The sequence below is a fragment of the Barbus barbus genome (genome assembly GCF_936440315.1).
Source record: "Barbus barbus genome assembly, chromosome: 1".
Lineage (NCBI taxonomy): Eukaryota > Metazoa > Chordata > Actinopteri > Cypriniformes > Cyprinidae > Barbus > Barbus barbus.
Window position 1 is genome coordinate 7,900,302 of NC_136729.1, and position 15,879 is coordinate 7,916,180.

The 15,879-nt window shown below is 34.2% G+C and overlaps 1 protein-coding gene across 2 annotated transcripts in view; it reads right to left on the reverse strand.

The window, feature by feature from the left end:
- Nucleotides 1-15,879, reverse strand: part of LOC306858073 (elongation factor-like GTPase 1) — a 139,142-nt gene that overhangs the window by 117,472 nt on the left and 5,791 nt on the right. For both annotated transcript variants that reach the window (XM_079398456.1, XM_079398455.1), the window contains exons 7-12: nucleotides 12,716-12,933; nucleotides 10,831-10,954; nucleotides 8,231-8,310; nucleotides 7,426-7,562; nucleotides 5,015-5,137; nucleotides 3,008-3,107 (exon numbers count right to left, since the gene is read on the reverse strand). In XM_079398456.1, the coding sequence (XP_079254582.1) occupies nucleotides 3,008-3,107; nucleotides 5,015-5,137; nucleotides 7,426-7,562; nucleotides 8,231-8,310; nucleotides 10,831-10,954; nucleotides 12,716-12,933 (782 nt within the window). The remainder of the gene's footprint in view (nucleotides 1-3,007; nucleotides 3,108-5,014; nucleotides 5,138-7,425; nucleotides 7,563-8,230; nucleotides 8,311-10,830; nucleotides 10,955-12,715; nucleotides 12,934-15,879) is intronic.

Consider the following 15,879-nt stretch of genomic DNA (forward strand, 5'->3'; position numbering starts at 1 on the left):
TGAATAGCTGAAGCAAATCAATCAGAATCAACTAGATACATTTTTAAACACTAAGATTTCCTTTAAACGTCCTACTCTGCAAAACCACAACTCGATAGCTACACCAGCACTGGAGCTGAGAAAATGGCTTAAAGGTTTTATGACTGATTTTTGATTTACTTGATATTAATTTCACACACTGTTAATACAAATCCTTCCATCACAGGACAGATCGCAGTCTAAGATCAATGTGTGTAGTTGCCTTTGCAGTACGGTACAGCCAGGATCCAAAATGATCACCCACCAAGGGCAAATGCAAGTAAATAAAACATTTTAGGAATTGCAACATAGTTGCACATGGTTTGAGTCGGAATGACAGTCTAATCTTCACTGATGTAAATTACGTGAGCGACTCAAATCAAAGTCCTATAAACCATCTACAAAAGAAAACATCTGTCCGGGCTCTTTCCTCAGTGGAAGATTTACCATCAGACGTTTATCTATAATGCCTAAAGGCTGTTTTCTCCAGAACACCATGCGGAGACACATATGTGGAATGTTCCTCACACTAAGCCACCAAAACAAAAATATGAAAAACAATATCATAATGCGTCTTCATATTTATGTGACAAGAGACAGAGAGGCTCATTTTGTATGTGATGCTGTACGACAAAACAACCTTCAAGAACATTTGCCACACATATCCAGGATAAAATGCTAAATAAATATATATTCAAAATAATAACAAAACATCATAAATTATATTTTATAAAATGTGAAATAAATTAAAAATTTTCTTTTCTCCGAAACATATGTGCAACAATTGTTGGCACCAAAAAACCAACTAAATGTTCATACCATTCATATAGTATGTTTTTAAGTTCACCGAAGTGATAAGTGGTTCACCATGATGTTTCACTAGGACAGTAGACACTAGAACTTTTTTTGTCAGCTGAACACCTTTAACCTAATATATTTACTCAAAGTTGCCCCTGAGATTTTAAGATATGAATTCAATAATGAACAACACATTCACACGTTCATGTTAATGATGACATGACATGCTCAGTAACAAATAAAATACTTATTTAATAACGTTTTAGTCATTTTTATTTTTTAACATTATTTTTTAATAAATTTTCTGTTTTTATTATTTAAGTAATGCAACCCTCTGCAGTTGCATTATAAACCTCCGTTTGAGAAAGTTGGAGAATTGTATATAGCATAAAATAAATAATAATAATAAAAGAGTGTTATTTAAGTATCACTGAGATACTATTATAGATTTTATTAATATTTTGAATTAATTGTTTTCATTTTAAATTTAGTTTTAGTAATTGTGTTTTTGTCATTTTTAGTAGTTTATACAAGTATATTTATATCAATTGAGGTTTTTTCACTTTAAATTTTTAATTAAAATGATCAATTTGGCCTTGACAACTAACTGAATTAAAGCTTTTTTAAATTATTTTATTTCAGTTAACATTTATTTAATTTCAAGTAACAAGTCTTTTTTTCAACTTTTGTTTTTAGTTTTAGCTTCAGTTTTAGTTAACTATAATTTACATTTAATCATTTAGCAGATGCTTTTATCCAAAGCGACTTACAAATGAGGACAACAGAAGCAATCAAACCAACAACAGAGCAATGATGTCACATGCTGTGACAAGTCCTGGTTAGTCCAAGGCAGTACAAATAGCGGTACACAGATGTCACGGTTCGGTACGTACCTCGGTTCGGGGGTCACGGTTCGATACGATTTCGGTACAACAGGAAAAAAAAAAACTGAAGAAATCTACTATGCTCAGATTCTTTTCATTTATTTTGAACAGACAGTAGTGAAAATTAAAAAAATTTCCACCTAGATGTGAAAATACTAAATATTATTACATGCTATATACATAAAATCTGTTTTGTTTTCATTGTGAGTGTACACAAATAAAAGCAGATCTTTATACAGTGATTATTAATAAGACAATAAGTGTTTAAAGTTGATTCTGCTGGTATAAGGAAACAGTTGAAGTGATCGCGCTGGAGCGCACACACACACACACACAAAAAAAAACCAAAAATAACACACACAAACACACATCAGTTCCAGCATTGCTAACTTGACAGCGCAGTTGGTACTTTATCAAAATAAAACAGTGAGCCAAACATCAGCGCACTCGCCTCTGTTTCACCGGTGGAATGCGACTGAAGTACAAAGCCTATCATTTACATAATAAATAATAGTTTACCATTCAGATAGGTTACATCGCAAATATGGAAATATTATGGAATATTTTGATTTGTGCCGAATGAGAGAAGTAGGATACACAAGCACAAAGCTCCAATTAGCAAACAGTTGAGTGTGCAAGCCTTTAAAATATATACTCCTTTGTCAGTCTATGTGAGAGACGTGTTCAGAATCAGCACACGGTCACTGTTTAGTGGGTTTTGTTTTCAAGTGCGCATCTCTAAGGCTAGAAAGAGATACGGATGGCACTACATGGCATTCGCTGTTCTTCTGCTGGCGGTTATCAAAGAGTGTAGCATTACTGAGGGTGTCCCTTTCTGGATTGAGGGCGAATTGCCGGTATTCATCGTAAGGCCTCACGCACCAAACAGAGATGTCCGTACCGTGACGGTTCGGGATGAATACATGTACCGTGCCACCCCTAATATATATATATATATATATATATATATATATATATATATATATATATATATATATATATATATATATATATATATATATATATATATATATATATATATACACACACATGTGTGTGTAAAATAAGTGAATAGAACAGAAAAAGTATAGAGAACGGAAGTGTTAGAGGGTTATTTTTTAATAATAAATAAAAAGAAAACAAGTAGATGGTATAGAAAGAGTTAACTATAATAACCCTGTATCAGATCAAGCCATGTTTCTATTACTCTATAACTAATTTTGATCTGAAAATAAACACCACGCAACATAGGAAACAGACATTTGCTTAAAATAACACATGAAGACACACATCTGCAAGTTCAATACCTCTGTTTGTTCTGTGGCAGAGCTTTGGAGTCCACAGCAAACATCTTTGACACAAAGACGATTACCGGCGCCGTCTCATCAGCCGAACAATCTAGAAATGCTACAGGGGACAAACACACAGAGCAAACAGATTAAAGAAGTCTTATTTAATGCCAGCAACACCAGTGTAATTGTAGAATTCAGACTTTGAACACAATACGGATGGAACACGGTGTGGTCTTTTCATATGAATACAAAATCAAGCAAGTTTCACACCTAAGCGCCATCAGACACGACTTTAAAGCGTGATATTACAAACCCTAAGCCAGAATCGAGGAGCGCTTGGCTTTTTAATGCATGAGCTCAAAGAAACCTCAGCCTGAGGCCACACGAAATTAAAAGCATCCTAATATTTACACAAACTCTTGTCGGAACTGTGTGAAAGCTGAATAAACAAATGCCCCGCCGGCAACTTTTATCACAGACGGCTGCAAAAGTTGTTTAATCAACTACAGGTTCTTCAATGCACTTTAGTTTTCACAGAGAACCTGCGTATCAAGAACCCACTTTTGGCTCTACAGGGTTCTTGAGCAGCTATATGGTCCTCTGTAGATTAAAAAAAAAACATTCTTGATGATTTATTAAGGGTTCTTAAGAACAACATACTGATTTCTGCAGCCTTTGAAAGAGAAACAAAAAGATGGTTTTATAAAGAACTAGAGAACAACATGCTCTTTGTAGCACATCTACAATATTTATAGTATTTCAATTTCTCATACGATATGTATTTTTCAAATATTGTGTAGTTGCAGAGCACTGTATAGACTGTAATGAGAGGGGACATTTATTAACTGCATACCCTTCTTACTAATGGTTATAACTGTTACAACTAATAACCCACACAACTGACTCTCTTTAACACGGCAAATGCCATGCAGGGCCCTGTGATTTCTGCAATGCAGAAAATGCAAAAAAAAACAAAAAAACACAAAATCAAGTCATAATGTCAATTTAGCAATATTTGATGAATAAATCTAAGAAATTATGACAAATATTGTACAGTAGAATTTACTTTCTACAAGTAATAATAATGATAATGATAATAATAAGAATTTATTAAAAGTAACAGAAATGTATAGGTCTTCACTATAACCTGCCAAAATATTTTTTTAAAAGTTTGATCTAACTAGAATAATTACCACAGAAATACATGTACGTAGAGAACTTAAAGACATTATAATAATAATAATAATAATAATAATAATAATGATAAAACATTATTTTTAAAGAGTATCACAACCTGAAGCAGTTAAAAAAAAAAAAAGTTCATTTAATTGCATTTTAAAATACTTACTAAATTGTTAAGTTTTATAAATGGATTTGATTACCAACATTTTTTATAGTAAATTTGTATTTGGCATATTTTTTTTATATAAAACTTGTACTATATAAAATGTCCAGACATGCAAAGGAAAAATAATGTGGCATACTGTGAATCTTAAAATTTCTTTGGTCATACCCCTTTGTAATTTCTGGGTGAAATATTGCCTTTAAAGAAGAGGAACACAACAATAGGCTACCATAATACACTGTAAAATATTATTATTCAAAGTTGTGAATAAAAACAAAGATTCCCGTTTTACAATAAAATACAATTTTCATCTTTATACTTCAAAATTTCATGTTGCTTGAAAACACATTAACTGAAAAAAAAAAAAAGTAAATCCTACACCATTTTTTTTTTTCAGCTTTAAAAAAGCCACGTCAAATGTAGAGCTATTGTATCTAAACACAGTTCATAGAGCAATGAGTGGACAGCTGCTGCAGACCTAGAAAGCTTCCAGTGGGCAGAAAGTGCTAGAAAAGATCTGAGGGCGCCGTTTTCATGAGAAAAGAGCACATGCGTGCAATACGAGTGTGAGTTTTCAAAATAGTGTATTCACAGATGGAGTCTGGCAGCAGGAAACGCCGTGTGAATCACATCCTCTGCTTACAGGTTCTCTGCTGTAGCCGTTAACATGCACTCACCCTTTTTTAGCTCCTGCGTTTGCTCGGGCAGAGAGTCGAACCTGCGCGCTCCCACACTCATCAGCTTTTCCACTCTCTCAGCCGACATCTCAGCTGGGCTGGGCAGCTTTTCACACACCATTGCTGAGTAACAGTTCAAGAAAACACACTCCACTGGCACTTTCCACAAATAGGGTACAAATAGGACCTGAAAAGTTTATTTTTTTAACAAATGGATTGCCAAGAAAATTGCTTTACTTTGGAAAAAAAAAAAAAGTTGCTAGTCAACCTCAGGATGCAAATTTTAATATTTTATGCTTTCATATTAAATTTATTTATTTGAGGTTTGCAGCCCTGTTAGCAAATTTTGAGATATGTGCAAATAATAAAAAATTTAAATATAAACATTTTTTATTTTTAAAATAGTCAATCAGTAAGAGTTTTTATGTTTTAAAAGATGAACTTTATAAACAATAATGTTATGAAATATTATAATTTATTAATAACATATTCTTTTAGTGTTCATTGTCACATGATCCCATGATTGTCACATGTTAAAACAGTTGTGCTGCTTAGTTGTTGTTTTTTTTTCTTTGTTTCTTTTTTTTCACAGGATTCTTTGATGACTAGAAAGTTCAAAAGCATTTATTTGAAATAAAACTCTTTGGCAACATTAAAATAATGTTCTCATTGTTTCTTTACTGTCCTGACTAATTAAAGTATTAATGTTTTAAAAAAAATAAAAAAATTAAATTAAAATCATACTGATCCCAAACTTTTGAACTATACAATAATTAAAATTAATACATTTTGAAATAAAATTAGGAAAAGTATTAGATTCATGATTTTTTGTTTTCTTACAATAACCTTGGTAACAGGGTTAAATATTTTACAGATGAAATTATGTTACCATTGTGACGCTGTATGATTTAAATTACCGGATATTCAAGAAGATCAAGACTTGTGAGGTGAGACAGACCAAAATTCACCAATTTTAGGGTAAAATACAGACATCTGTGGTGTTAAATTAGCTACCAGGTTAATTTGACATTAAATAATAGTTTATCTTACATATCGAGTAGTTCTCAGTACTAAAAAGCAAAAGTTTGTGCCTGTAATGTCTTAAAAGTAATGGTTCACCCAACTGTGAAAAGTTCCAACTACTTTCAATTCACAAAAAAACAACACGCAAACATAAAGCTCCTGCCAAGTGGGCCAAAATTGTACATTTGCAATGGATTTTGAGAATCACTCAATTACATGCTTAGAGGAACAACTGACATTTTATCAAAAGCTTTAATCGCGGTGCAGTGTCACTCCGAGCACCTGTCACCACAGTAATTGCGAGGTGTGTCTGTGTCAATCATATCGGCGCAGAAGGAGCCGTCTAATAATGGTCGGCTGTGCGTTTCCTCCCCGTACAGCTGGTGAGATTGTGGCAGGACGGCTGACGGCTGAGGAGGTGGACAACGGCAGTAAAATGCCTAGTGCTGATGTGGCTAACGTCACTGGAGGTTGTGTATAATTAGCAGACGACTGTGCGCTCTATGTTACTCTGAAATTCTGACTTTTGGACAGTCCAAAACACAGGACCAAGAGGTTAAACCAATCTTTATATTCCAAATGTATTCCCTTCTGCTTTGTTTTACTCATACATTGTATCAAGGAAGATCTCAAGTTGATCCCACTACAAAGAACGGCCATTTATATTAATTATGTGAATCAAACTACATCTATAACCAACTACACCACCTGAGAGAAACAATGCCAGAACTCGCACATCCACGAAAACTGCTGATAAAGTTTACATTGTTCATAGGGCTGATATCTCTAATCTAATATCTCTCTCGTCTACTGTATTTGTCTCCTTTCTTCCCCAGTTTATCGGAGACAGTTATAGATGCAAGAAAGTATGGACTAATTACAGTTCATTATGTAAATCAATGCAAGAACACCAATGCAGTGATTACACGTTAATGATGTCGAAACAATACTGTAAATTCTAATATTACATTTCTTAAAAAGTTAAAATTTTATAAATGCCAAAATAGGCTAAAAATGATCAACAAAACTAGTAATTACCTAAGAAATCAATACTTTTATTCAGCAAGAATGCGTTAGATTAATCAAAAGTGACAGTAAAAACTTTTAGATTAGATTTTAGATTTAGATCAACACAGTTTCCACAAAATTATTAAGCAGCATAATGGTTTTCAACACTGATGACAACAAAATAAAAAGTTTCTTGAGCAGCAAATCAGCATATTAGATTTCTGAAGGTTCATGTGACACTGAAGACTGGAATAATGATGATGAAAATACTATTTGTTCCATAAAAGAAAAAAAATTAATTTTAAAATAAAAATGAAAATAAAATAAAAACTTACCAACCGCAAACTTTTGAATGCTAGTGTTTGTGTAGTAAAGGATACAGAGCACGGCTTGAGACACAGGAAGCCACTGGCTGCAGATGGCACTGAGGAGCACTTTGGGGTCAGAGTGTCTCAGGTCACGAGACATGACCTTTAACCCCAGAGAGGTCACCATCTTCTCCACCTTTTCTTTGTCCCTGGAAAAGTGTAAACGAAATGTAAAAGAAATTGGAAATACACATTTAATGTGGCTTTTTCATTTTGAATTAAAAAATAAAACACGTTGATGAATTATGCACAGTTAGACCGAAATTATTCATTCAGAAGTAATCAGTATAAATGTTTATTTCAAGTTTTATTTCATGACTAAACATTGTACACCAAGTTTTAGTAATTTTGTTGTGTGCTTTTGTTATTTATATTTTAGTTTTAGGTTGTTTTTTTTTCTATTTTGCTTTAATTTAATTTTTTTGTAAAATTGTAGTACTTTTTTCATATTTTTGCACATAAACGTACAATTATTTCTGTTACTTGCCAAGAAAATAATTGCAGTTTAAGTTGTAGTAATTTTGTTAATTGTTACATTTCAAATTTAACTTTAGTACATCAACTTCTTATTTTAGCTTGTTTTTATTTTTTGTTTCAGCTTTTATTTTTATGCTAATTAATGAAAACTATTTTTAATAAAATGTTATAGATTTAGTTAAAAACAGCACTGACTTACAACATGACACTGCATACAAAAAAAGACATTTATAAAGAAATATCAATATCATTTTGCAGCACATTCAATTTCTAAGTGTAAACGCAAATCATGTGTTGATGTCAATTTCTCATTTGTACTGACAAACATATAGGACGTTACCTTCTAGTGACCACAGCATCATACATACTCCAGATATTATCAAGGACAAGCTGCACAAACAGAGGTTTCTTTCCTTTGGACTGTGAAGATAAAGAAAGACAAAGTTAATGAGCATGATGTCCAATAGGGCAGTATAAGGAAAAGAGAATGCACCATAAATAAATACACAAATTAAGCCAGCATGTAAATGACCCATGGACTATAAGGACTCATTAGTTGCTTTTAAGATTTGCAGCCATAATAAAAGCCTTTGATTTGACTGAACAGGGTCAAACTCTTCACTAACATATGAGCTCAAATGAGTTTAAAGTCTTAAGTTAGGCTCGACTCTGTCAGTCCTGCAAATCAATGTTGATGTCTGGAGGTCACGTCGCCCTGTATAACCAACTCTGTCTGAATGAGAGCTGTCTGCCAGAGTGGAATAATGGCAGTGACTGATCAGTCCAGGATGAAGACTTTTTTTTGGTTTTTTTTGAGTGCTGTATGTCTGGCGAGCCAAGTCATCTGGTAACTGCAGACCGAGGCATAGATCGTCAAAGGATTCATTATTCAGATCCTAGTCCTGCATTACTGTAAACATCTCCGACAAGAGGGTTCTTATTAACCAATGCACAAAATATCCTCATATCGTTTATGAGACAATGACAAATGAAATCTTTTCACATTGAGTTTAAAACACTCATGCTTTAAATGTGGTCACTGCTCACAAATTGACAGGAAAGAGGATCAATAAGTTAAACCAAGATTTATAACTCAAACGGCCTCCTTATTTTACCCCAAACATAGTGTTATTAACTTTAGGTTACGGGCAAGTTTGGGTTTTATGCTTTGGCTCTACGTAATGCTGTGTCAGAGCTGCTTTGCTTGAGAATCAACAGTCTTTACAGTACAAATGTTCTTAGCAATGATGCACAGATAAAAAAAAAGGGCCAAATCACAATACGCAAATAAAAGCAAAAAATACCACAAAATAACTTTCTATCAAGGTCAAATAATATTTCACAATAATACTATTTTTTACTATATTTTTGATAAAATAAATTCAGCTTTGGTGAGCATAAGAAACTATTTTCAAAAGCATTCAAAAAAATCTCCCCGACCCCAAACTTTTGAACAGCAATGTGCTTTTTTCAGTATTTTATTAATGCATTTTAATTCAGAAATATAAAAAAAAGTCCATCATAGAAGTGTAGAGTCAAATCACTGTCTGTATAATTTTCATGTACAAAATATGGGAGTCACATTATTGACCCTTATAACACCATATCCAGGTCTGCTTTGTTCAGATCATTTGCTCATGGGAGGGAAGAGGATGTTCCAGACTAATGTGTGTGTGTGTGTATGTGCTCTTATTAAGGTGAGGATTCAGTGAGGGAACTGACATCCATTAGCATAACTACGGCATATTTGAATGCCCTAAATGGCACTACAAACCCAGAGCATCTAATGGAGGGTCTCTGCTGTCACATCACTCCTGTAGCTCTGTCAGCCCACTTCCTGTCAGTCTCTCAAAGGAGAACAGCAGATAGATGTGGCTGCTTCAACATTTACAAAAATAATCAAATCAAGTATGTAATGTGACACACACTCTATTGATTTAATGCACCACAACACAGACCTTTTGGAAATGCTTCTGTAGGCTTTATGAAGCTAAATTTAAGACTTTTTAAGACTATTTTGAGGTCAATTAAAGTAAATGCAAGTAATACATTAAAGGGAACACAATACATCAATATATTCTCTAAATGTAAACATCTAGGGCAGCAGACAATGAGTAAAAGCAACAGTTATACAACTTCCAACAGATCTCCATTGCTTTTTAAAAAATAGCTCAATTAGAATATGGAACTAACTATTACTGTACCTTCAGATCACACTGCAAAAACATGATGTTCTTTCTCAGTATTTTTGTCTTGTTTTCCAGAGCAAATGTCTAAATATTCTTAAATCACCGAGAAGCAAAACGTCATAAAAAGTCTTGTTTTCTGTGAAAGTGATCAAAATGAAGCGAGTTTATGATTTAAACAAAAACAAATCTGTCAACAGGGTCAGATAAATCAAATTAATCCAAAAGGAAAAACTAATTTTCATACCACATTGAAAGGTATTTGTTCTTGTTTTATCATTTAATGTGATGTTTTCCTCAGAAAACAAAACTTTAACTATTTCCATTTTGAATCTCAAGTAAATATATCTTATGTTTAGATATGTTAGATATTTGTACTGGAACATGAGACAAAAATACTAATGAAGATATTTTTTTTTTTTCATGCCATAATTTTATGAATTTAAGACTTTCTGTTCCAATGTACGATATTTTTAGCCTTAATTTGAGGAAGGGCAAATTAAGACTTTTTAGGACCAGCGTAAACACTGTTTTCTTAACATGAAACACATAAAATATATTTTCTCGGATGAAAAACACCATGACCATATTGAAAACCCATACTGTGGTGAAACCATAGCATAATGATGGCATCAGTTTACAGATAACTTTTACTATTATGTGGTTTATATATGGCTTTATAAAGTATACCAATGTATTTCCATGGTACAAGTACATAAACCATGTTAAAAAGAGTTTAAGTGTAAGATAGTACCTGAGCCCCCTTCATGATTTTATGGGCTTTGGCATTGAGGTAGAAATCGCCCCAGAGGGTTTTGAGCAGAACCGAGGAGCGGATGCCCATTTTCTGACTGTACATCTCTGCAAACTGATGAATGCTGTCAGAGAATTAGAGAAAAGACAACTCAGCATCATTATTTGCTCTTGTTATTTATATTATTACATCCCATTAATTTGTAAGAATGCAGTTCAAAGAGGTCTGTGTTTTCAACAACGTCTCTAATCTATGACAGCTGTAAGATCACTGCATAATTAACAAGTAACTAAATTTAACAGAATATTCACAGCTGCAATGATAAACATCACGCTGTTTTTACTGAGTTATATTGAGTAAGATATTATTAACCTTCAGCTTCGAAAACATATTTCCGTCAGAGCCGTAGAGCAGTGGTTAGTGCATGTGCATGAAAACATGTTGGACATCCAGCTGACGCAATGTTCACATTTGTCTGATGTTGATTAATGTTCACATGACTTTTAGCTATACAAATCACATTATTAAAAATAGTTTTTTAGAAAGAGTTTTATTTTGATATATTTTATGTTAAAACTATGTATTCATTTTAATTTTAAATTTTTATGATTTAATTAATAACTCAAAAACAGGTCCTTCTATGCATCTCATATATAAAAATATACACATTAATTAAAATGCATGTTGATTTTACATGAATAAATGTAAAGGAAACAAATTATGAATGCAATTTATATTAGTCTACAGTGCATGTAATATAGCTTAAATCCTCCATCCAAGATGCAGACATTAACTAACAACGAGCAATACTTTTGTTACAGTATTTATTCATCTTTGTAAGCATTACAACTCTTCATTGTTAGTTTATGTTAGTGTAGATCCATTAAATGCTATTAACAGATACAACTTCTGTAATAATGTATTAGTAAATACTGAAACTAAAATAAAATCATTGTAAGTTCATGATAATGTTAACAAACGAACGAACAAACGAATCTGAAGCTTAAGTTTATACCTACTCTAAAACTTTTTTAATTTGGTTAAATGTCCATGTTTGACTTCTAACTCGTCCACTTTTTTCTGGTCTACATAAAAAGCACCCTTAGACGTTTGTGTTTCTGCTTGAGAGATTGATGCGTCACATTTGCATCAGTTCAGCACAACTTAATGGCATCTAGAAATCACAAAACAAGGCCTCCTTACGGTAATGGACTGAAACAAGTCTTTCTAAGCCATATGCTAATATACTCTATGAGAATTAATCTTAAAGGCAAATTAAAAGATGTATGGCGCACTTTAGTATTAGTACACGATGCCACATTACACTTGTATGGAAATGAGCAGCTCATACATTTTGTCTAACATCATATTTTGTGTTTCACTCAAGTAACAACATTATAAAGGATAAAGAATGACATGAGAGTGAGTAAATGTGTCCAACTTTTTGGCTTACCTATTCTTTTAATCTAAAACTGCAAAAAGGTACTTGAGTCTGGAGTGCTTTTATAATAAAACATGCTGAAAGTAATGAGCTTTGGTGCAAAAAAACATCCCCATGCTCACCAGAGGAGTGCTTTGTTCGGTTTGGTCAGCTTTTAGAAATGTACACCTACGCCAGTCGTATTAGTGCTTTACTTTAGCCCTTATTTCAAGTATCTAAATCCACCATTATGAAACAGCACAAAAATGTGCAATACATTATAAGGGTGGGGAGTCCTGATGTTGAAATCTAGTATAGTATTGCCATCTTGTGAGCCATCGTAAGTACTATAACCACTGGCAAGACGTAAAAGGGTGAAAACCAACAATGTAAGCTTTTGATAAAATATTCTGACAAATTAATTTAAAAAAATGTGAAAGCTCCCTCAGTTTGAGAAAGATGTACCTGAAGCCCCAGCCGTCTATAGCGCTGGCAAACACCACATTTCCACGGTCAGGACTGAAGTAGAGGTCAGAGTCATCGGTTTCTTCTAAACCTGCGCTCCAGTCGTACACCTGATCTTCGCTGCCGTTCTCTGTACAGCTGCTCTGAGCTTCTGCGTCCTTCTCCGCTCGCTCCTCCAGGACTTTAGAGGTGAATAACGTGCCAGTAACTGCATTCACCTACACAACAGGCAGAAACAAACATTTAGAGAACTTAATTTTTGTCCAGTAACAAGGTACTGAGACACGTCAAATGGTCATATCACGAAAATGATTACATTTCCTTGATCTTTGGACTATGAAAAAAAAGAGTAACTTTCATAAGTCAAAACATCCTCCCCCGCACACAAAAAAAAAGCAAAATGCAGTTTTTGAAAGAAGTCCCTTATCTCCACCAAGGCTGCATTTATTTGGTCAAAGATATAGTAAAAATATTTTAAATATTTACAGTAAATATATTAAATAATATTGTGAAATGTTATTACCATTTAAAATTATTATATTTATTAATTGATGTTAATTGTTATGGTTACACTTTATTTTGATAGTCCACTTTAGACATTCTACTACTTTGTAACTACATGTCAACTAATTCTCATTAATTTGCAACTACATGTCTACTAACTTTCAGAGTAATCAAGACTAACTCTCGTCTTGAGGCATGTGTTGGTTTACGGGGCATAGTATTACAGTGGTTTAGGTCATATCTTACCAATAGGAGATATGTCGTCAACATTGGCATCATCTCTCCTCTGAGATGCATTTAAGATCTGGTGTACCTCAAGGATCGACTCTAGGTCCAGTATTGTTCTCACTTTATATGCTTCCTTTATGGCTTATTCTTAACAAGCATGGGGTCTCTTTCCATCTATATCCATCCCAAATTTACATCCCCTTAAAGCGGGGCAATAAGCATGCTATTGAGCCCATTTTGGATTGCCTAGAAGAACTGAAACTTTGGCTTGCAACAAATTTTTTTATGCCTCAATGAGAGTAAAACTGAATTCATTATGTTTGGTCCCAATAATCAAAGTGTACATGATTTCATACATCTCTGTCACCATACAGTACCACTTGTGTCAGAAATTTGGGTTTTGGTTCGACAATGACCTCAAATTTGATAAGCAGATAAGTTCCGTTGTTAAGTCCTTTTTTTGTTATGTCCGGCTTCTCTCCAAAGTGAAATCGTTTCTATCATTAAAGAAGCTTGAAATTGGAATACATGCATCGGTTACATCTAGGCTTGACTGCTGTAATTCTTTGTACACTGGTGTTCCTCAGTCCTGTGTCTCTTGTCTGCAGTTAGTCCAGAACGCAGCAGCTCGGCTTCTTACTGGAAAGCGCAAATATGATAGTATTACCACTGTTTGGGAGTAACTAGTTACATGTAACAGAATTAAGTAATTTAATTACAAAATAAAAGTAATTGTAATTAGTTAGATCAGGCCCTTTCTGACAAAGCATGCTGTACAACTTCTTGTCCAGCCCTGGTCATTTTTAGGCTGGACTACTGCAATACTCTTCTGGCTGGTCTGCCATCAAACACAATCAAACCTCTACAAATGATTCAGAATGCAGCGGCACGACTGGTCTTCAACGAGCCCAAAAGAGCCTGTTACACCTCTCTGCATCTCCTTGCACTGGCTACCAGTGGCAGCTCGCATCAAGTTCAAGACACTGATGCTTGCATACAGAACTACCACAGGCTCAGCACCCTCCTACTTCCACTCACTTTTACGAACCTACATCCACTCCAGAAGTCTGAGATCTGCTAGTGAGCGACGCCTTGTGGTACCATTACAGAGAGGCTCAAAATCACTCTCCAGAACATTCTCGTTCACCATTCCTGACTGGTGGAATAATCTTCCCACCCCAATCCAGAACGCCGGATCCCTGGCAATCTTCAAGCAACAACTGAAAACTCATCTCTTTCGGCACTACTTGACTTCATCCTAAACTCAAAAAAAAAAAAAAAAACTTAATCTTTCCCTCTATCTTTCTCTCCTTCCCTTACTAGCTTGTACTTATTTGAACAATGACTGAGACTTGGTGTTACAAGCACTTCCTCTGTCTGACTGCCTCTTCAAGATTAATCGCTTTTTGTATTCCCCTATTGTAAGTCGCTTTGGATAAAAGCGTCTGCCAAATGACTAAATGTAATGTAAATGTAGTTACAGTTACTAAGAAAACGTGTAATTAAATTACAGTTACTTATGAAAATGTTAAAGATTACAAAGGGGGTTACATCTGATTTTTTTCACACACACTCCCATATACAGATTTAATTGATTTCTGCAGTGACTGCTCTAAAATACGAAACACCAATGTTTCAGAAGTTTATACTGTAACATGCTTATCCGATAACTCTTGCATGTCCTGTATGGGTTAATGAATATGGGTTAATGAATATGCTTTTTTTTTTTAAGATTAACTTTTTTTTTTCTAAGGCAATGTTAGACTCCAGTGTTTCCCATCATAGCTATGCAAAGATTTGATATCAAAAACAGTATCATAGCTAATAAACTATATCTTATGATTGTAAATCTGTATTTAACCTCAGAATGATTTTAAAGTAAATCAGATTTTGTGGTGGCTGTGCTTCAAAGGGGACATCGGATGCCCATTTTCCACAAGTTGGTATGATTCTTTAGGGTCTTCTCGAAATGATCTCAGTGGTTGTGAAAAACAACACCCTTTTTACCTGGTCAAAAGCAGCTCTGTTCACAGCAGCTTTGTATCGATGCATATTTCTTTACATGCTAATGAGCTCTGCTCACCCCGCCCCTCTCTTCTGTGGAAGAGCAAAGGCGATTCGCAAATAATCATAAAAATATAAAGTGTGAGGCTTACTTCTTCTGGAGGTGCAGCTGGATCATGAACAATGGGTACTACTCCATCCTTGAGTTTTAACTTTTTTAACAAAACCTGCCTTGAATTGTCCCTCATTCAGAAAACAGTCTGGAGCAAAATGATTTGCGCAGCCATGGGCGGGCCTTGGCCAATGAAAGCGGACATCTATTCCAGACCTTCAGCCGTCAGTCTGAAGGTCTGGCTATGCGAGACTACTCTGCATTTAACACATCCAAGTACACAGTGCACACACACTGTGAACACACACCAAGAGCA